At 40.7% G+C, this 22,217-nt stretch overlaps 1 protein-coding gene across 1 annotated transcript in view; it reads right to left on the bottom strand.

The window, feature by feature from the left end:
* Positions 1-22,217, bottom strand: part of EFCC1 (EF-hand and coiled-coil domain containing 1) — a 56,573-nt gene that overhangs the window by 7,047 nt on the left and 27,309 nt on the right. Inside the window, exons 3-7 of the mRNA XM_063347975.1 lie at positions 13,396-13,541; positions 9,907-10,039; positions 9,438-9,603; positions 2,888-3,046; positions 671-740 (exon numbers count right to left, since the gene is read on the bottom strand). Coding sequence (XP_063204045.1) covers positions 671-740; positions 2,888-3,046; positions 9,438-9,603; positions 9,907-10,039; positions 13,396-13,541 — 674 coding nt within the window. The remainder of the gene's footprint in view (positions 1-670; positions 741-2,887; positions 3,047-9,437; positions 9,604-9,906; positions 10,040-13,395; positions 13,542-22,217) is intronic.

Below are 22,217 nucleotides of genomic sequence, written 5' to 3'. Positions count from 1 at the left end.
GCCTGCACCTCCAAGCCATGTTCTTAGGCTTGGTACAAGATGTTCGTTTCTTGAAGGTAAGTACAAATACCCTGCTAATAGGAACAAAGTAATCAAATCTAAACCCCTGGGCTGTGATCCCTGTATGGTTCCTGCAAAGGCAGCTCTGGCACATCAGGCCATTGTCAAGGGAGAGGAGTTTGCAAGTTTAATTTTCGTAAGAGGAACACGAAAGGCTGTTATTAGAGGAGTGCAGGTTTGATCCAGTTTCTTTACAGAAATACTCTGCTATATTTGTCTGTTTTGCAGCAAAGGAATACAACACAGTGGAATAGCAAACCTGATAAATAGGTGCCTTACGTATTTAGTCATGTTTTCCACTTTTTCGTATCTACAGACGTTGGTGTAGCCCTGCAGACATTAGTGGGATACTGAATTGTTCCCCTAAGGCTAAATTATAATTAAAATTTGGCTTAAAAAAAGCCCTGGATATTTTCCTGTTTCTGCTGTGTCACAGACTAGGAAGTACGACTTCCTGTAGGTAATCTTCTTGCACAGCACTTCCTTCTCCCTAGTCTGTGCCCCGGTATTTGAAATATCTTTTTCCTACTCATCCATTCATTATCTAGTGTTTTTCCCAAAAGGACACTTTACATGTTTCTTGGTCTTTATATGTGAATTATTTTCTTACCAGGTTGGGGGTCACGGCAGGATTCCAAAGTGCTCAGCAAGATTTTCCCCAAGGCTCGCTTAGATATGTTCTTTAAAAAAAAAATAATGTTATGGCACAAATATGTCTTTCACCAGTTTAAATTATGCAAAAAATTGTATCCACAGTATATTTGCATTTGAAAATTAAAACAAAATGAAACTGAATCTGATAACACAAGACCTGATATTGGCTTTATTTTCAAGCATTTTATCTTAGATACTGCTCAAATAATAGCAGTTTGTGGGGGGCTCCAGTTCCTTGATACGGCTGTGGAAAGACAAATAGCAGTTATTCAATGGAAAATAACAGAATTTTCCAGCGTGTGCGCCTAAACAAATCTAGTTGGTAAGGACTGTAAGCAGGGCGTGCACAAGAAAAGCTCGTTCAGTCCTGTGCTAGGCCTGTGTTGAAAGGTGCATGGGCAGAGTCTGGGGTGTGATCTCAGGCCCATCTGTTCTGGGAATCCCTGGGAACCATTTTAGGTATAAACAAATTAGAAGAGATTGTGTGTGTCATGCGGTGGGCCCACTGTACATTATATATTGAGATGTAATAAACATTAGCCAAAGTGAGAGGGTGAGAGGACTGTAAAAACTACTTAGGATTTGGATGCTCTTTTTCAGTTGTAGTTTTATATTAGAAATCTGTTGGGATGTTACAAATCTGTTGGGATGTTACATAATGTGTTTGGAAATATAAACTCTCTTAATTTGCTGTCGAGACACTAATGCATGCTTTCTGGGAGATGGTCTTGCAATCAGTTTAATTAGCACTTAGAGCGCCCGTATCTGCAGGGACAGGTTGTTCTTGTTAAAACTTCAAGAAGTGAAAATAAATGGAAGCTCTTCTGGAAGAAGGACGGTGTGTCTGCCAGCAGCTCTGGCACTACTGGCCTTGCTTACTGACGCTGATCATCTACCTCTGCGTGTCTGCCCCGGCAGGGACTGGGGCATAGTGGAAAGCAGTTTGCAGCGGGCTGGGATTACACGTGACCTCTGCAGCACAGTGTGAGGTTTTAATAGTCCTAACGTTTTGCCTTTGCACAGTCATTGCTTTGTAGTAGATTCTGTTGCAAATGAGATGCTGGGGATATTTAAGACATGAATGTGAATATGCTGGGGAAGCGACATCTAAAACCACAGTTTCTGATGAATAAGCTTTATTTTGTTTGAAGTATATCCCATCAGGGATTTAGGGGATCTTTGCTGAACTCTGCTGGGAATGCTGTAAATTATCCTGTTCGTTGACAGCATCGTTGCCTGTATTGGTGCTATGGGAGTTGGCAGCACACGGTGGCAAGTTCCCAGCAATGATTAGCATTAAGTGCTATTATCACCGAGATATGGCACATTGTGTGATGGATTGTGTCCTAAGCAGAAATAATTTGTAGTAATACAACTGACCAGTAAATGACATGTTGAAGTCTTGACACAAAAGATTATTATGCTTGTTGTCAGTTAGTCTTTACTAGTTTAATCCTTCACTGGATTGTTATTGATGCATATGTCAGACTTGCAATACGAAAGTAGAATTTCCACGTCAAATGCTGAAATAAGTTACCAAATTATGAGATATTGCACTTGTTCCCTAGACTCATCAGTGGAACACGAGTGTACTTCAAACAAAGTAAAGTGATCATCTGAGGAAGCATTCTCATCTCACACAGATTAGGCAGAGCTTTGCTGAAAATTGAAGAGAACCCTCAGTCATTAGAAATTAGCTCCTAGCAGTCCAGTGCGGCTCCCAATGTACTCTGCAGATGATCCAGTTCACCCGTCTTAATTGGGTAAGAAACTTCTCACAAAAAATACCTTTGTGGTGTACAGGAAGGAATTTTATCCCTTTAATACTGACTCAGTGCCAACTGTAGGATGCAGTAAATAAAGTCCTTTTCTAGAAGGAAAAAGGAAAAATCTTTCTGATTACTAGCATTTTTATTTTCCTTGTTTCCTCTAAAATTTTGTTCAGAGAGAGGATAATGAAAGCTTGGAGATCTAGATCCAAGGAGATCTCTAGGCGTCTCTTAGAAAGTCAGCCGTAGAGTTCTAAAAGCTTTCTGCAATCACCAGGCAGTTCCCCAGGCAAACACCTGTAAAAAGGACTTTGTAGTGAATAGAAAGTACGAACATCCTTTTTAGTTTGGAAGGGACACTATCAAAACCCATTTTAAGTCTCTGGACTGCTTTCTTGTCATACCAAGTCTCGAAGTTGTTGAAGCAGCTGTAAAACATCCATGAGCTTTTCTTCCACGAGGGACAGCCTAACTCTCTCAGTCTCCAACATCTGTAGCTCCATCTTCAACAATTCCGTCTCCTCCACCTTTTGCTGCAGTTCCCCTAGCAATGGGCCTTTCATCTGCACAATGACACAGGAAATTAAAAGCACTGGAGCTTTTCACTTTCTTGCACAATAATTGCAAAGCTAATTTCCCCCCCTTATCTGGTAAATGTCAGTTCACTCCAGAAGATTATTTTGAAAGGAAGTACATTTCTTTAGCGCACTACATAAAGTGAAGAATCAATAGTTGCTAGGAAATGCATGCTTTGCTCTTGCACATAATGGCAGTTCATTCAACACTGGATGCACGCAGATAATTCAGAAATTTTAAGTACTAGCATTACTATTTCAGTTTCCTAATCTTTTGCATTTCTGTCATCCTTTATAAAGCATAACTAATTTGTGTGCCCTCACCAATGCGGTCATATTTTCGTCTTGCAACTCCCACATATAAATCATCGGTACATTCAGTGAAACAAGAAGGTAAAGAGCTAATTTTTTTCTAAGTATTTTGGTTTTTAACAAGGAGTTGTAAGGAAAAAAAATAAATGAAGAGTCTGGTTCTGCAAAACACTGGCATGCTTGCTTGGTGAAGCACTGATTTGCAGGTAAGCACAGAGAAGTCCAGCTTCAACGAGACACTTGAACACTACAGAAAGCATGGGCAGGAGGGGTCTCCTCAGACCTGGCGCACCCAGAGATGAGCTGACCTGCCAGTTGGCTCAGGCCTCCCTCTGGAAAAATGTTCAGGATTCGAAATGTTGCTTTTGTTTCAGTGCAGAAATCTAAGTGACATATTTTGAACTACAAAGCTGCTGCAGCATTTGCAAAAGTAAATCTCTTTGCTTGTCACAGACCCAGCCCTGCTGCAGATACATGGCCAAGTTGCTAAAAACAGCCTGAAAAGCACTCCCTGGAAACTGTGTCACTTAAATATTCATTTTGGACCTTTGAGAGTATGGACAGATTTCAGGTTTATTAACAAAAGTAAACATTTCTCAACCATTAGTGTGCCCAGCATTCTGAAATGTTATCATTTTTTGCAATTTCTTGTTGCAAACACAAACTAAATATATTTATTAATATTACACTGAGAAACAAAATCATGTGGGCTAAATGCCAAATTTGCTGGCTCTGTTGAACTCGAGAAGCTGCAGACCTTAATATGCACACTGCTTAATAGATTTTTTTTGGTGGAAATTTGTATCCTAATGAATTTTAATAGATGGGAAGGAACTTCAGTTCCCTAAAACACAAGTGTCAGACTGAAAAAAGAAAACAGCCCCTGATCACACTGCGCCTTCTAGAAGGTCATTTTAGTTTGTGACAGTGCTAATAGTATGTATTAGCTGGCGCTTACTCCCCCATCAGATGGAAATCAGCCTGTTCCATTAGCTCTCTGTGAGCCCGGTGAGGTGCTGCTCCTGGGAATTATACAACAGCCACAGAAGTTTGGATCACTAGATCTGGTCTATCTGCCAAACAATGATTTCAGCAGCCCTGTCTGAACACCCCTTTTAGGTGAATATACTAACATTTTCCTGTATGGAGAGCCAGCTTTGTTACCCCGATGTGGCAGCAGTCCCACTGAGACACAACAAATACTCTAGAGGCTGTGGGAGGTCTTCAATGAATTGAACATGTGGTTTGCTTTATTACATTGCAGACTGCCCCCACATTGCAAATACCACCTGGCACAGCTACGTACTGAACACATGGAGTAGTTACGTTCCCCTGTACAGCTGAAGCACTGTCATAGCAAATAACAGAGAGGTAAACAGGTCACTACTTTTAAGTGTAAGATAGACTTTTCCAATATGCAGTTGGAGAGATGCTGATGGAAATTCGTAACGGGTGCCCATCTATCCTGGTCCCACGCCCTGTCAGGCCCCTGCACCCCTAACATCACTGATGGGCTGCTTTTAGCCGCTGCGTTAGTCGTGCTGGCCAAGCTGCCCTTCCCGGGAAGCTGCACAGGGACGCCTCTGTCCCCGCTGGCTGCTGCCGCCAGCCTGTCGGCTGTGCGGTGGGTCTCCCATACAAACGTGAATAGCAGAAGCACAAGCTTTCCTCTTCAGTATGCGTGCCACTCCAGTTCTCCGGAGCTCTCTACTGTCATGGCCAGCTGCTCAGTTTTCACAGAGAGCAGAGGCAATACGCTCAGCTGAGTGCCACTAGTCATACTTGGGCGTAGCATTTGTTGCTGCTGCCTCTTTCTGCCCTTCATTTTGACTGCTCCTACAAAGCCCTTTTTGTTTGTTATTTCCTATGCTGTAGCTAGTAAACTGCTTTCCATGGCAGCTATACCTTAACAGTCACTTCCTCATGTATCAGCACGATAGCTTCCTGATACCTTTATTTCATTTATATGTATGGGTATGCAGGTTTTTTGTCTATTTGTGCTTGAAGACAGTGGCTCAGTGTACCATTAGAACATTTTCCCACATTGTTTTCCCTAGCTTGGTTACATCTAGCATCTCTTCTTACCTTAACGTTTGCAATAAGATAATGACGATAGTTAAGCATAACCTATTTTGAAATTTAGGAGGGATGGTCATAGTGCTCAGAGGAGTGGGCTTTGGTTTTAGCTCTGTCAAAGTCCCTTGTCGTAGCCTGATTTTGGAGCTGTGCATTGTCTGTGAAATGGAAATATTCTCAAAACTGGTATTTGGCAAGGCAGTAAGTCAGCTGCTGATGTCCAGCCCTCTTCTAAAAGGGAGTTAATGCCACGGGGAAAATCTGAGCTCTGGAATAGTGTGTACAAATACATCTAGGACAATGAATAATTAATATGCAAAAATCCCTTAGGCAATGTAAGAGAACCTCATTCTGTTGTATTTTCTACAAAAGTTAAGGAGGCTCTCATATTGGAACCATTTTTACAATGAACCTGAGAAACAATTTTCAAAACAGTACCAGAACGGCAGAAGGAAGTGCTGAGCTGTGTTGTGCAGGTTATCTTTTAAATGATTTCACGCCCAAAGGCCTGGAGGGTGGCAACTGTAGCACCAGTTTTTACGAGAGGCTACAGAGGTGATCTGAGCAACAGCAGATCACCTCAAAAGTATCAGTAATGCTGTCAGGCAAAGTGGTAGGAGCTGTAATGGAGAAGGGACTTGGTGAATACATAGATGAACACAGTAAAGAATCTATTAGATTTCTTTGAAAAGGTCTGTGAATATATAGGAATAATGTTAATTCAGTTGATAGAGTGCATTTTCAATCTGCAAAAAGCTTTTGATAAGATTCATCACGAAAGACAAAAAAACCCCCAAAAAGTAACTGGCAGGGGGCAGTAGCGCAGATGCTGCTGTGGCCTTACAGCTGGTTCAAAGGCAGGGGTAGAGCATGGAGGGACATAATCCTTAGGGTCTCCCTACGAGCTGGGTTAAGAGCTGACCTGCTCAGCATATTCATAAATCATTTTAAAAAAAAAGTGAATGTCAAAGTGTTTAAGTTTGCTCTCAATACATTTTTGGGGGGTAATTGAAACTAAAGCTGCCTGCAAAGAATTACAGCAGGAGTTCATGATACTGAATAGCCATGGATAATAAAAGATCGGATGAAATTCAGTGTGAGTAATGCCAAGTAAGGCATGTAGGAGAGGTACACAACGCCGTACATATGCAGTGGTGATGGCTGCCACTCAAGAAGGAGATACAGAAGAGCTGTAATCTCCTGAAAATAGCTCAGCGGTCAGCAGAGATCAAAAGGATACGTGCTAGGAGCTATTAGGAAAGGAACTAGGGACAAACCAGAAACCATGATTATGCCGTGAAGGGCTTGCATTTGGATACTAAGCACATTTTCAGTTCTTCTCATTCAAAAAGGGTAATAGAGCTTGAAAAGTACATGGAAGAATAAAATAGAGTGACAGAAGTAAGGAACGGTTTCTATGCCAAGGAGCTGAGGGAGAGTAGAAATGGTGATAACCGAGACAATGTTTCTGGTGCTAAAAGTCTGTAAAATGATGAGGAAAAGATCATTTGCTGATTCCCAAGCACACAAATGAGGTGACAGCAGATGATCAGGCTGCAAATTTAAAGCTAACAGAACCAAAAACTCAAAACCTGTTCCTTTCTAACTAGTTTGTGGAGTCCTTGTCCTGAGATACCAAAAGCATAAAAGCTTTAAAGAAAGGAAAGGTAAATTCATGGTCAATACCTCCAATACTGGGCATTAAACATGATACTCCCCACAACATCCAATTCAAGATGCTCCTGTCCCTTGTGTATTGGGAAGCAGGCGAGCAATTCCAAGAGGAAGATCCTCTCTACTGTTTCTCATTGCTTTTCTCTAAGCAGCTGCTGCTTGCCATCAGGCGTGTGGTATGAGGGTGAACTTTTCATTTGACCCTGTATGGCAGGTCATAAACTAATTGTCTTTTCAATTAAGCTGACAGTTTGTATGCGAGATTTTCTAGAAAATCATTGGCATTCTTTTGCAACACTACTCTTGGCAACCTATCACTTTATTTTTAGAATTCACTCATGTTTTCTCCAGCTATTATTCCCAGGTCCTGACACCATCGTCACCCTGTCTGCAGTAGAAACTATTTTTAAATGTTCGGTTGTTGGAAAGCAGAACTTCCTAGACATGACAGATTTCAGAACTGTTTTATCCCCTGGCTTTAGTGTCTTAGACCGAAGCAATTATCAATCACTATTTGAGGGTGTTGCTTTTTACTTGCCTGCTGAGTTTTTTACATTTTAGCTTTGTTGTTATTTGTCTAATTTTCAGCACTAAGCTGGTCCAAATAGCAGTACATAGAGCAACGTATAATGTAGTTTTGTCAGGTCATCGGAGAAAGTAGTGTTGGTGGTTTATTTGTTAAGCCAATATATTTATTTGCAAGTTAGATGAGAGAGAGCATTTCCCAGTCTCCCAGTTTGCTTTGTGTTGATTACAGAACAGTCACCTTTTTGAAAGCAATTACTTATGCCTTGTCTGTCTGGTTTGTAGCATCAGAAAACCCCCAACAACCTATAATTGCACACAAGAAATAAATGTTGGCTAAATAAAAGTAAGAGAGTTTAAGAATAAATTCCCCCTATGGGTTTTAAATTCATGTCACAGTGAGTTGGCACAGTCTTATTCACCTCCCTGCTTGTCTTTAAATCAAGAGCAACAGATTCCATTTTTGTCCTGGATTTTGTGTTAATCTCTCGATAATGGCACATTTCTGAACAAGGTGCACAGAACTAATATCCATCATCAGAGATTAAAAAGAAGGCAATATGATACTGCAGAAGAAGATGAATACCTCTGAATGGAAAAAAAAAAAGGAGAAGAAAACTGGCACTACCTACAGGAAGGTAGTTCCTTCCTATAGGCAAAAGATTAAAATTAGTCTTTTCTGGGGGCTGATGTTAGGCAGTATGGAGGGAAGCTTTGTGTTGCTCTAAGGAGTATTACAGGAATAAATTGACATTGGATACTGCAAATTGTGCAAGACACAAGTATGGTTTTATTCTGTTTTTAAATGTTTTTCCTCACAAGTAAACCCTTTCATTCAATTTAGGCAAGAGGGAAAATGATATGAAATACTGATAAAAATCAAAGGATGGCAACATGTAAAGAGGTTGAATATTTTACTCTTCCTTTAAATAGTTTACTGATTAATACAATCCTTCCAGAACTACTGAAATCTTTATGCTCCTTTTAAAGAAGGGATATAAAATACTGAACAAGCACTAACTGAACCTTCAGACAAAGCAGACCAGAGCAATGCCTACGGTGCAGTATTTTTGTTTCCCAGAAAGATTGCTAGCGTTGACATCTGTGCCTATCAATGGCTGAAGTTTGCAATGCTGAAGTAGTAAGATCACATGGGGCTCCTAGGATGCTGCACTCAGGCTTTTAACTACTGTGGTTATAACCTCTGCTGAAGGGAAGTTCTCAGTTTTTTATTTATAAGTATATTGGTCTAAGCCTGAGATCCAGCCAGAGTAAACTGGATGATTTCCACTGCGGGATTCCAAAATGGTGACCCCTGCATCTCAGCCAGCTGGAGGGATTTCTTGGAAAGTCACTGTGCTCCCAGAGGAGCTGGGTGTCTGGGACACGTGGAGGGTTTCATCCACAGCTGAGGAACCACTCAAAGCTGCCTGTAGTAACCCTCTGGTTAGTGCGCAGCTCTTTAGTCTGCGGTGGTATCAGGCCAAACAGAACATCAGTCAACATCTTAGGCCATTTAAATAAAGGGTAGTGTGTGAAGAGCCTGCGTCTGACTGTGGCCGGTGTACAGTTTGTCCTCCAAAGAAACGGAGGTTCAGGGAGGAACCAGACTGGAAATGCAAGTGTTACAGGAAAGCATGAGATGTTTAAGTTGATGAACTAACGTCACGGTGAGAAACAACAGCAACAGAGAGCAGAATGGCCAGAGTAAAATATAAATGCATATGGACATAAATGCAGCTACTCAAAGACACATAACTAACTCTTTCACCCGCTGCTTGGCACCTGTTACCTCTTCCATATTTGTTTCCAGTTTCTTCACTTCGTGCCCTTTAAGCTCAAGCTGCTGAGTTAGCTGCGTGACTCTCTCTGCGAGCTCCGCAGGGGCTGTGTCATACCCATCCGCGTTGGTGCCCTCCGAGTGAGGCATTAACTTTTTCCACATTTTTTCATCACATCTATAGACACATAAAAAAAAATAAAAATCAGTGAAAGCTCACAATGTAGGTCCATGTTTGTAAAAGCCAGTTTTTCTGCACAACTCTTGGCAGGACAGATCACAAATGGGTGTCCCAGCTGACACCGATTAGGATTAGGTGGGAATGGCCAGCACGTTATTTCCCATGTGCTGTAAAGGATGAGCAAAGGGGCCTTCTGATTTTGCTATATAGTCTTAATGCTTCTTACGGAAGCCACAGTGCCTTCAGGTCATGAAATAATCTCTGCAAAGAGCTCAAATGGCATTAATCTCAGAAACCTACCCGCTGCCACAGCAAGGGAGCTTGGCCATTATTTTCTTCATTTGGTCCACCTGGGCTCGCTGGTCTCCTGCCCACTTCTCCTCCTCTTCATCAGAGGCAGCCTGGCCCTCCACAGAGCGGAACAGCTGATCCTCTGCTCGAGAAACCAACAAAATCAACAGCCCAGATGTGCTGCAGCTGTGGCATTTTACACTCCTGAGACTGAGCAGGAAAGAAGTGAGATTTTAAAACCCCCAGTCAAACACAGTGCAGGGTCCTTCAGCAGCCGTGGGGAGGGCTTTAAAGCCAAGCCAAGGGAGCCACAGCAAAGATTGTTATTTTAAGAGTCTTGAATACTTCAGCAAGCTTTTGCAGGTAACTTGTAGCTGCTTCACTTAAATGTCTTCTTTCCTTTAAGCAACTGTAATATAAGGATAAGTGTGAAGGATCAGTGTGTTGTTAGCGGGGGCAATTACTTTTCGTGTATACAATTAAATGTACGCTTTCCAAGAGGAATAAGAAACAGTTGCACTGGGTAAGTTTTTTTTGCCTAGTCACTGTAGCAGTTGAACACTGCTACATTCCGAGTGTGGGAATTTGATACAAATGTTCTCTAATTCGTTTGCTCGGTGGTTTTGTAGAGACGGTGATTTAACATATAAATGTAGTACTAGGTGTACAGCTAACTAATGTTTAGTTATGTCCTTTTTACCTAAACCTAATGTCTCCTTATATGCCAAATAAATTGTAAATGAACTGTCTACAATATATCTAAATATACATGTACAATTATAATAATATTTTAATAACTTTTTTAGCTGTATCTTATAGAAACTAGTGTGTTAATGCCCCTTTATCACAAGGAGATATTTACTGGGACTTAAGGGATTACTATGATGCTTGTAGCTTACAGAGAGTCTTTTGAAACAGCGAGTATGTGAAAAGCACTGGTCACATCTTTTTTTGGAACATTTATTTTGAGTCGACATCAGGTTAAGCTAATGTCAACATGATTTAAAATGCTATATTTATTTACCTTAATCACTGTCAGGCAATTAAACAGGTTTAATGAATTCTAGCAGAGCGATCAAGTCAAATGCTGTTATTTCTTCAAATCCTGAAACCCGTTTGCCCTGAGGTGGCATTGCAGGCGGTTGTGTGCGTTTAGTTCCCCCGCAGGGGCAAGGGGGGGCTCACGGGGGTGTCACCCAGCAGAGACTCTCCGGGAAATGATTCTCCGTCTCGCTTCAAGGGCGCGAGCACCCGCAGTTCAAGCTAAAAGAGCCCTTTCAGTTGTCGCTGTGAGCAGGGCTAGCGTGCGGCCCCGGCCGCTGGCCAGGAGCGGCGGCTCACAGCGGGCTCTTCGCAGCGTCCCCTTCAGAGGGCGGCCGCGTTCCATCCGCGCGGCGCCACGCTCCCTCCCGGGCCGCTTTGCGACCGAGCCAAAAGGGGCTGGTGATGGTTGGGTTTGGATGGTTTTGTGTGGTTTGTTTTTCCCCCCCCCGCCGTGGTAAACACTCGGCATGTATTTTTTTAACGTAATTTTCACTCCAGTAGCATTCAATGTGCCTAATTTATAGGTTATCATGTTCAATAACAAAGCTCAGCTGCATGCAGCATTGCTCTTTAATTAGCAAATGAATGTCTGCATTTTCATGGCAATCCTTACACTGTACAAACTAATTTATTAAAAGCACTTTCTTTCTGTGAGGCTGTGCACTGCCAAAACAAAAAAAAACTTCCTATTTTCGATCTGTGATACATTAGTAATGACCTTCTTCTATCATCATATATTTTCTTGCCATAGGAGTTCAAAGGGATAATCAATTACAACTCTTATGGCAGCCATGAGAACCGATCGCCCAATGCTATGGATTCCTTGAAGCGCTTCAAACTGGTATGTTTAATCCAGTAAATTAATTGCAGCATCTGGTGTAGCGGGCACTCAGATTAGGCTTTTAAAAACGGAGGAAATCTTTTACATCCCCCCTTGTAGGTTATGATTAGCAGAAAACCAGAGAGGAAAAGCAAAACTTCTTATGCGTCTCTCTTAACATTAAGCCAGTATTTTATTAAAATTCTTCTACTAAGCTAATATTTAAAAAAATAAATCTGTCGTTAGAATCAGAGCACTTCAATATTGTGATATTTAGGCATTAGTTTGTAAACTAACTTATCAAATTCTATTGATGCAAGTGCTCTTCTGCTCCAAGAAATTAGTATTTATTAAAGTATATATGAAAAACAGAAATAATTTTGCATCTAGATTTATTTAGTATATCTAGGTTTATCCCAGATGTTCACGTGACCTTTTTTATTCATTCAACTTTCTTTGTTATTTTTCTCTTCTGCCTTTTCATTTGATGGAACACCTTTTCACATTTTTAAAGCTATAAACCCACAACTTATTTGTTTGTAAAGCTTTTGCTAAAGAGCTGTTTGTACTTGAAGTACGGGTAGCATAGGTTAGACATGGGAACTGTCTTTAAACTGGCAAAGTGTGTGATTTGATATAAAATAAGCCTACTTTTAGAAGTATTTTTAAGTCTAACCACGTGGAGAATGTGCTACAATGTCAATTATATTTACATGTCATTATTTTTAGCATTCCTGAGCAGCTGCTTGACAGCTCTATTCAATACATACCTAAAATCTAATTTTTTGCAAGCGTCCACAGCTCTTCAGCCTGAAGTAAAGATGCCTTGCTGTTTAGAGTTACTTTCAGATAAATGTTTTTGTCTTCTTTGAACTAGATTTGTTAAAAAAATCAAATATAAAAATCATTGAAGGTAAGTCAAACTTGCTGAACTTTGCATTTGCTGTCTCCATGGCATGTAAACCTATCATAAATGTGTCTCATTGTTAGAGCAGCTAAATGATGATTCCCCCCTCCCCAGATTGCTGTCTCTTTGAGAGCCCTTGTAGCTGTCTGCTCCACAAAAGCCTAGTCAAGTTCACTGGCAAGAGCCACCCTTGGCAAACCCAGTGATTTTTAGAAGACTTTCAAAGAATGCTTCATGCAGTCCCACGAGAGATCACAAGTGTGCAATGTTGTGGCAGTAGTTAGCGCTACCTGTGCTAAACAGGTTGGGTGTTTTCAGAGTTATTGAAGTGGCCAGGGTGCTTCCAAAGAGTGTGACTGTACAGAATATTAACTGCAAATGGCTTCCTTGGAAATGATTTTAGCTGAAGTTCTGAGTTTTATTTACAAAGAAATGAAAACTTTATATTTTTAAGCTGGGAAAATGGTTTTGTGAGGTGAATCATATGGGAAAAAAAGCAGGTTTAAATTATAGCTCTAAGTGACTTGTTCAGTCTTTCATTAAACATAAAATTAAGTGGCGAGTGGGAAGTAGAAAGCTGGGGTGTTACCTTTTAGGTAGGTCTAGGATTTCAGTATTCATTAGGATTTGTTTGTGGCTTTGATGGTTTAATATCTGTATTAGTTTTTCTGTTGAGGATCTTACAAATCAGTGAGGAAATAAAGTAGTTGGGTACTGGGTTTGATACCGTTCTCAGAAATCCCAGCTCCACCAGTGGGAGATCGTCGATCTTGCTGCACAACAGACAGGCCGTATCTTCCATCTGCTCCAGCGGCTCCCGCTTTCTGCTCGGGGCTGCTTCTTGAGGGGAGCTGAAATCTCACAATTTCTGACCTGCAAGAAAAGGGCAAAGTAAAGTGGACTTGTAGGAAAGCTGACAAACCAGGATGAATGCACACAGCGTAGAACACGAGTGACTTTGGTTGAATGAAATTGTTCAGACTTGCTGTAGAAGAACAGGGGTATCTATCTTCAGACCCTGTAAAACTCTGAACCCCTGAGGGCTGTGTTTGGTTGCTTCACTAAGAATCAAAGGAAGGTAGATTTCAGCTCTTCTTTAGGTAATAAGAACTAAACATCACTTATAGCTTTTAGTTCAGGTCAAAGACAAATAGAAACTATATATGGAAAAAGTCTACTCTGGCCATAAACTCTCCCTTCTCCACTGATGATGATGCGACAGTGCACAGCTCATTTTTACCATGGGCATCATAACCCCATAGCTTGGGTAGCAAGTCCTGCATCTGGTCATTTGGGCTGGTACTCAGAAATGTCAGGCAGATCTGATCTAAGTCTTCCCAGTACTGGAGATGAAGCAGTGTCAGAGACTGAAAAGTCAAAAAGAACGATATGCAAGAGCGACACACCTGCAAACCAGTGCATTATAGGCAAGAAGCATCTCGACAATGGGCTTCTGAACTGCTCACAATCTCATTTGAAATTGTGTATTTTTATGAGTGGAATGTAGAGTATATTACATCGATGTGTTTTAATGGAAACGGCTTTCAAGCTGCTTCTTGGGTATGGAGCTAAATGAACTCTTAAGTCAGTCCATTGCAAACTTGTGTGTGTTGTGTAATATTATAAACTTCCTATAATATTACCTACACTAGGAAATATATATGCTTCCTACTCACTTCCATGGCTTCCTCTTTTACTATTTAGAAAACAGTTTACTTTCAATGGTTACATCAAGATATTTTCCTATTTAGACCATATAATAATGTGGTTATATTTTTCCCAGTAGGAGTTGTCATGTAGTTCACAAAGAATCTCTATGCAGAAGAAAGCAAACAAAATTCAGGAGTTTTGTAGTAAATTAAGTTCCCTCCAAATTCTTCCTAAGATTAGTTTTGGTCTGGTGAATATTGGATATTCCTTGTACTTAACACATTAAATATTCATCAACAAAAGCGAGTTAAAACATTTAGCAAATTGGTTCTGCTGAAACAAGTTGTATAACGTGATCTTTTTGTACAAATCTAAATACTTCCTGCCTGTAAACTCAACTACTGCTAGGAACAGGACTGGAGATGTAGTAATAGAAAAGCTGATGCCAAGGTAGAGAGAGGCAAGTGTTGCAGAGAGCTTTTGTTTGATCTAACACAGCTGCTGTCAATTCCTGAAGAACCACCCCAATATTGGTTCCCTTGTTGCTTGTGAAAGTATACTAAGTAAGTAAGATTGTGACGTTAACAACAACAGTCAGTATTTTGGAATATCTGTAGGGACAGCAGCTGAGGTAAACCATGCTTAGGGACCAGCACTTCTTTTACCCCCTTCAGTAGATCCGACTGCAGGAGAACTAAGGACATACTTCGTTTACAATTTATGGTGGTGTTTAGCTTAGCAACAATTGGATTTCCTGTACAGTCAAGGGAAATAGCAGTCTCCAGAATGGAGCCTGGCTCGTCATTTAGCTTCATTAGTTCTGGAAAAAATAATTATGAAGTAGTGCAGAAATAGCAAGCACTATTAAGCTTAGGCATTCAAAATGGGGGCTCCTGGGAGCATCACAGAGCTTCACTGTTCTGGACAATTGCTCTGGAATACAGTAGTGTTTCCTTTCACAAGAATGTTACGTTTTCTTTTTCTGAAATGTGCTCATTTGCTTCATTTTAAGACAAAAACATTTGGGGGTCTGGTACTTGATAAGAATCCTGTGCAATCTCTTGAGGGCTGTAGCTGCTGTTGTGCAGATTGTTCTCTTAGTTTTGAGCTACAGTGTAATTAAGATCTGTTTGGATTTCAGAGATTTCTAGTGAGGTCACAGAATACAGAGAGGTTGACATTTCAGTGAACATTCTTTGTCGTTTCCAAGTTGGTTAAGATTTTTAACCCATAAAACATCGGGAATATTCAACTATTGTGAAAACCTTTTCTAGCAGAAGTGGGTCAATGCTGTGATGTTTAATGGGAGATCTGCTGGTGGTATGAACTTCTTACATCTGGCAGCCTGGTTTCAATTTAGCTTGCAGTCCAAGGAACATTATGAGGTTTGGTGGAAAAAAACTATCCTTGTAAAATTCAGGACTTAAAATAGTGAAGTCCCTCCACTTAGATGACACTCAAGACAGACCTAAATAATAGCTTTCACTTCTCTGTAGTTCTTGGGAGGGAACTTATAATCAGTTAATGAAATACAAAGTGCAAACTCTGATTATTCTATAGTAGTTTTCTTGAGAGGACTTCATCAGCTCTCTCTTGGTGTGGAGAAATTAAAGGAGCCATACAGATGACATGGTTTGTTAGGTCTTTCTGCCCAATATATTGCTTAAAGACAGCCCTGTTTGTTTTCTCTGGAGGTGTTCATCTGGGAAACTAGAAAGACATGTAAGTTTTGAGACCTGGGTGCTCCAGAATTTAAATCTTGCTTCTGGCACGGGCCCTATCATTTGCATCAAATCCCATTGTGCCTCAGTTTCTCCAACAGAAGAAATACAGCAAAGTTAGTGTACCTTACATCCTAAATAAAAAGGGAGTACAGCTTAAGATACAGCCTGTTTTCTAGAACTGTGCAAGGAAATTACTTCAAGGTGTTTAGGAAAGGGGTAGATTTTAAATGTGCGTGAAGGAACGTGTGGCCAGACAGGCTGGAATTTCAGAGCTCATTCATGCCAGATAAAAATGAAGAAAAAAAGCAAGCAGCAGCATAAATATATAAACAAGTTTAAAAAAAAAACAAACAAACAACCAAGAGATTTTATAGTTGATCAGCTAATATATAATGTCAAGGTTCTGTTGGAAATAACAAAACGGAAATTAGTTGTTTTGGTATGTCCTGCCAAGACTCCAGTATAATGTGATGCTGGGCACTGGTTTATCCACAGTGGTGACCAGGGAAGGTGGCAGGAAAGGACAGGACCAACAGCACAGTGACAGAGGTGAAGGGAGGGGGGAATGTCCTGCACCATGGAGTTCCAAAGGAGGGATGTATAAACACACTGGCTTTCATTCATGTCATCCAAAACCAGCTTAGGGTAATAATCTGCCAAGCTTGGTGCCAAAGATGAGGAGGCAGAGCTAGAGATCTCTCTGGTTTTATGGAAATGGTGAGGAGGCGAAAGAGGCTGCTGATACTTCTCATGGAGCTGCAAGGGCACACTTTGCATTCCTTTAAACTATAACTAGAAACTAAACGTGAGATGGGCTGAAGAAGGTTCTCGTCAGAAATATTGCACAGAACTAGAAGAATAGCATTAAGGATACTAAGGAATCTTTGCAGCAGTCTAATGGAAGAAAGGGGCTGCTTTTAATTTTGCCATCACTACAAGATCTTACATTCACTTTGGAGAATATTTCAAATTTCTGACTGGATTTTCTCTGGTTTTTTGACTTTAAAGCAGATGTAACCAAATAGTACGGAAGGTTTAATTTCTTAGGGTTGCTTCATGTTTATTGTTGAAGTACACAGCGTTTCATCCTCCTTCTCAAGTGAGGTGGTAAAGGCACAAATGGAGTCGTGGTGGTGCTCTTGTGTAGCAGAACAATGACACACCGTGATCTCCTGATTTCTCATGTGATTTAACCACTAGGTCACTTTTTCCTATCTGGGAGCTTCTTATTTTCTTTAATGCCAAATCTGCACTCTTGATTTTCAAGTGGCGGAGGTTAGAATTTAGAGAGCAGCATAACTGGTATGCTTTTGCTGTCATGGTAAATGCTAAAAGGAGGAATCTTCACTTTTTCTTAAACATAGGTTTAATTCTTTTCTCCTTAGTATTCATGCAGCATCAAATGGGGCTTCATAAACGAGAAGAAGAGTGAATAAACAGCACATTTGTTTAGGGCAAAGATCAGAGGGGCAGCAACGCTGAAGATGCCTGGGAAGCATTTGTGGAGGGTGCAGTGTGGCCAGGCTTCCATGGAGACGGGCAAACAGTCCACAGGCATCTTCAAGCCTTTGTACTGGGGATAATGGGGAGCTCCAGAGAAGGAAAATTGAAGAGGGCAGAGTTTGCAAAGTACTGGACCTTAAAGTAATGTCCATGACTAATTGGCTTTTAATTGGCACTCCTGTTATTGTTATGGAAACTTCTAACTGCAGCAAAATCCACCTGCTTCTGGCACTAAACAAATCTTTAACTTAAATAATTCCTGACTAATCATAAAATAACTCTGAGGCATTGCTTAGCTTCATGTTCATAGGCCTTTAACTAGTCTCTTTTAGAGACGTGTGGAGCAGATCAAACAGCTGTGTGAATATGTACATTGCCCTAAGTATAGTTATATAAACTATGTTATACTTTAGTTTAAAAGTGTGTGACTTGTGTTTTTTAACCAAAATGAGGTGTGATTTTTATTTTTGTACTATTTTACCCAAACTGTCCGAGTTCAGGGAACTTGGAATACTTTCAGTTTTGGCTTACTCTCCCTACAGGGAATGGAGTTTGGAAGGTGTGGATATTTTTGTTTTATTTATGACTTTTCATTTAACGTTCAGATCAAACATGTTTTCACTCTGGAGTTTGGTGTCAGTGTAGGTTTTCTGAATACATCTGTATTTAGTTGTTTGGTCTGTAAGCTGTGAACCTCTCTCCAACAGAAATTGTATGAATGAACTTTCTATGATCAGTTCAGATTTTAATTTGCTTAATCTCAGGTTTTCAATTGCTTGATCTGTAAAGCATTAAATATAAATTTTTAAAGTATGAATTTTTAATAGCTATAATAAAGATGACTAAATATCCTGGATTTATACTGAAATCAGTAGAAGTTTGTAGCTAAAGAGTCTCTATAATAGTGATTACAGTTCTGGGAGGTTTCCTGTTATTGGCTGATGATTTTTATTTTCTTGCCAAAATCACCATCATCTAGGGAAAAAAAAAAATCCTTTTGCTGATGGCAACGTGTTTTCTTGTGGAATCTCTCCTCCTTTCTCCACATTGTATACAAAGAGGCAAATCTTGCAGTGGTACTGTTAGGCCTTGCTGCCATGCAGCGCTCTTCCTGTGATGATTTTTAGCATTTTAGAGACAACACAAATCTTTGTGCAGACATAGTGAAATTGCAGAATAGAAATGTGCCTTTTACTGTCCACATGGTCCCATTCCAACGAGGAACTTCTGGAAGCACAGACTGTTCAGGTGAAATTGTTTTTCAGAAATTAGCTGCTCTTAGTTCTTTATTGTCATTTGTCAATTGCTTGCTTGTTACTTAACTTCTAAAAAAAAAAAATGAGATGAGATTAGAAAAATGTGTTTCCTGGGAGGTAACGCTGGTGTTCCTGGCTTTTTTGATTCTCAAAGATTTAGATGCAAAGATCTTCCATTGCATTTTGCTTTCCATGCCTTTTGGGTTGAATTTCTCTGATCTTTTAGGCTTCAGGTAAGCAAGAATAACAGAAGTAAATGCATTTCCAAAAGGACTTGTATCTCCTTTGTCTGGAGCACTGACTGTTTTTAAGTGCTTCGAAGTGGTGAACATGCTCCAGTCCATGGCCATGAAGAAATATCTAAAACTTTCCCAACAATTGTGAAGCTGTGTTTCTGCTGGGCAAGCTGGCACTACCGACCAAGAATGCGGTCGGGGAGATTTTCCCTTTTGCCCTCTCAGTGCTCTCCCTGGCAAGGACTCTAGCTCAGGCAGTGGTGGCTTTGACATATAGAAAAGACCAGAGGAGCTTTTTAGGCCTGAAGGAGTAGTTCCAAATAAATTTGGAAGAAAAACTCCCTCTTTCTTGCCACCTCTCTCCTTTAACACCTTTCTCCCATTCTGCTTCTTCTCATGCCTGATCCCGTATGCTCGGAGTTGTGCAAGCAATGTGCTGCTATGAACTGGATTTATGAAATGAGGTGTGTTTAAAATCTCATCCTTCTCACTTTTGAAGAGAAGCTAAAAATTTGTATCTATGCATAGCCCTAAGAGTTACATCTTTCAGGAGATGGCAAAACACAGGCTGCGACAGGAGCAAGTGGGTGGAGAGACCTGGGTTTTACTGCTGATGGAAACACACGATTGAATTCCACCCTGCGTAGGGACCATGGTTAAAGTGAGAGGGAGAATTACAGCAGCAGCAGGCTTGAACATGGAGAAAGGAGACAGGATTGGGGTACAGATAAAGAGACAGAAGATGAAATATGCAGGGGAAAAAAGTGCTTAAGGGCCAAACACACTCCCTGACAAAATTTGGGATGTTATCCAAGTTCTTGAAGATTGCCATTACTGTCCTAGCAGTAAATGTTTGGGAAAACCATCCAAAAATGAGTTTCTCCTCCCTCCCCCACTGCAAGTCCACATGGAGGATGATAATTTACTGTGCTGTCAGTTGCTCACTTGACTCAGAGCAGAAATCTATGCAGAGAATGTAGAGAATCTGACCCTCTTGGTAGAAAACATAAATGTCATGATGATGCTACCTGGTACAAATTCTTGTGTTTTGAGTGTATTTGGGTTTTTAAGGTTCTCAACTTAAAAGATGTTAGGAGGTTGCCTTAACCCATGGAGTGCGTGTGTTACAATATAGTTGTTGTTTGTAAAATCGCAGTCTGTTTTTCCTGTGGGTTGTTTGCCTCATTCAAGGCCGGGGATGAACGATTTCTGTGGATGGACAACAAGTTTAGAGAGAGGGAAACTTCTGCCAGGAAGTTCCTTTCTCATCTGCTGCAGAAGCTGTAAGGAGCAAGTCAGGTGAGACACAGGAACAGAATGGATAGTGTCCTTGTTAAAGCAACTAAATGCTCCTTTGAGGAAGTAGATTCTTGTCCTGTCTCTGCCAGACCCCCTGCATAATGCTGGGCAAATTACTTTAGTTAGGCTTTCTACGCATAATTACTGTGTTATATGTGTATAGATAATATTGGGTCCTGATTATTTTTTTTTTGGCATGGAATTTGAGACTATGGTGCATGAGAACTGCAGCTTGAAGCATGGGATTGTGGAAGTTATGATTGGTGTGGTTTGCCCTGAAATACTAGGTACTGTGAACATTTAGATAATTCAGAGTGGGCACCTAAAATCAGCAGAAAAAATGTATGATAATCTTTCTAGTCTGGTATGGTACTGTGAAGAGTATTCTAAAAACCTAATCATTCATTTCCAATGAAACAGTTAAGGCCACATTTACATTTAAGGTAAGTATCAGTGCATTGAGCAATACCCACACGACTACAAAATAGAGCTCTTATGCATGGATACACGCATTGATACATACATAAATTTCTTGCAAATAAATGACTAATTAAAACTGCATGGGCAGGTTTCATTCTGTGACTTACACAATACTGTCCTTTCAGCTCTGAAGTGCAGCTCACGATCTCAGAGTCTCACTGTTTGGGTTTTTCCTTAACCTTTTTTGGCCTTGAAAGTTTAGTTTACCGTTATTAATAAACTATTACTCATTTGGCTGCTCCGTGGAAGATAACATTTGATAATTAGGCTAAACAGATGAGGTAATTATAGTGTTTTTACAAATCTTGTGTCTAGCAAGGGATTATATTGCACAGCAGTAGTTCTTGAGTATATCCTTGATGAATAAGACTGCTTTTTGCTCTGTGTGGGGTATTTTATGGTTAATAGCCACTGCACTATCCAGGAGAAATATACATCACTTCGGAATTATGTCATTCAGATATTCCTGCCCCTTAATGAATTCTTTTGTGACAAAATAAAGGAAATGATTTCCAGATGTTGTTCCACTGGAATAAAGAACTCTATTGCCACACCCTGCTCACTAGAAATTCAGATACTTGCAGTGAAAGTCTAGAGTTTTGCTGCACACAATGCAGATCTAAGTAAAGCTAGAAAAATATAAGTATCACAAAAGCTATTTGCTAAAGCTTGCACAAAATTTCTTGGAAGTCTAAGTTAAAAACCTGGATTCAACTTTCCTCCTAGTCATGGAAATGGAAGTCACAAACCCGTTACTCCCTCTTATCTGTTACACAGCTCGGCTCTTGAGTTTCCCTTCCTTCCATATTGGAGCAGTTGTTTTGATTTGGTATAACTGAAGTTTGTGTTAAGCTGGCGATGTCAGAGTTATTCCAAAAGCCCATGAGCCTCAACAGAGTGTATGTGACTTGAGACTGGTGCTAGACCCCACAATAACGCGAAGCAGCACAGCAGTCTGTCTTAAGAGCTGATACGGAGGGATAGACCAGAAGGGCTTTATTCAGTATTGTACTGACCCACTGACTAACTGCTGGTTAAATAACAGCATTTCCCTGTTACACCAATGTGGCTAAACCTTTTCAGCCCAGAGAGCCAAATGGTGGACCTTCCTAACAGGCCATGTGGTACAGCAGTAATTCAGAGTAGCTGGCTATGTGCAGGTGAGTTAAGATGACTTCTGTTGGTCCTCACACCATGCCATAACAGCTCTTTCTGAGCTACACCAGAGGAGAGGGACAGATGGCATTGTCCAGTGGCCGGGATCCAGCCTGCTGGTTGCCACTGCAGCACTTGGATCTGAGCCAGCCTGCTTTCCCCAAGGAACTCCATGACTTTGGGGTGCCCTTCCTCAGGTCAACATCCTCCAACCCTGCTCCAGGACAGGACCTTCTGGTCCTGGAT

This window comes from Chroicocephalus ridibundus, chromosome 10 (assembly GCF_963924245.1).
Source record: "Chroicocephalus ridibundus chromosome 10, bChrRid1.1, whole genome shotgun sequence".
In the NCBI taxonomy this organism is placed as follows: Eukaryota; Metazoa; Chordata; class Aves; order Charadriiformes; family Laridae; genus Chroicocephalus; species Chroicocephalus ridibundus.
Note: the sequence above shows the minus strand (reverse complement) of the source record. Positions and strands in the feature narration are given on the sequence as shown.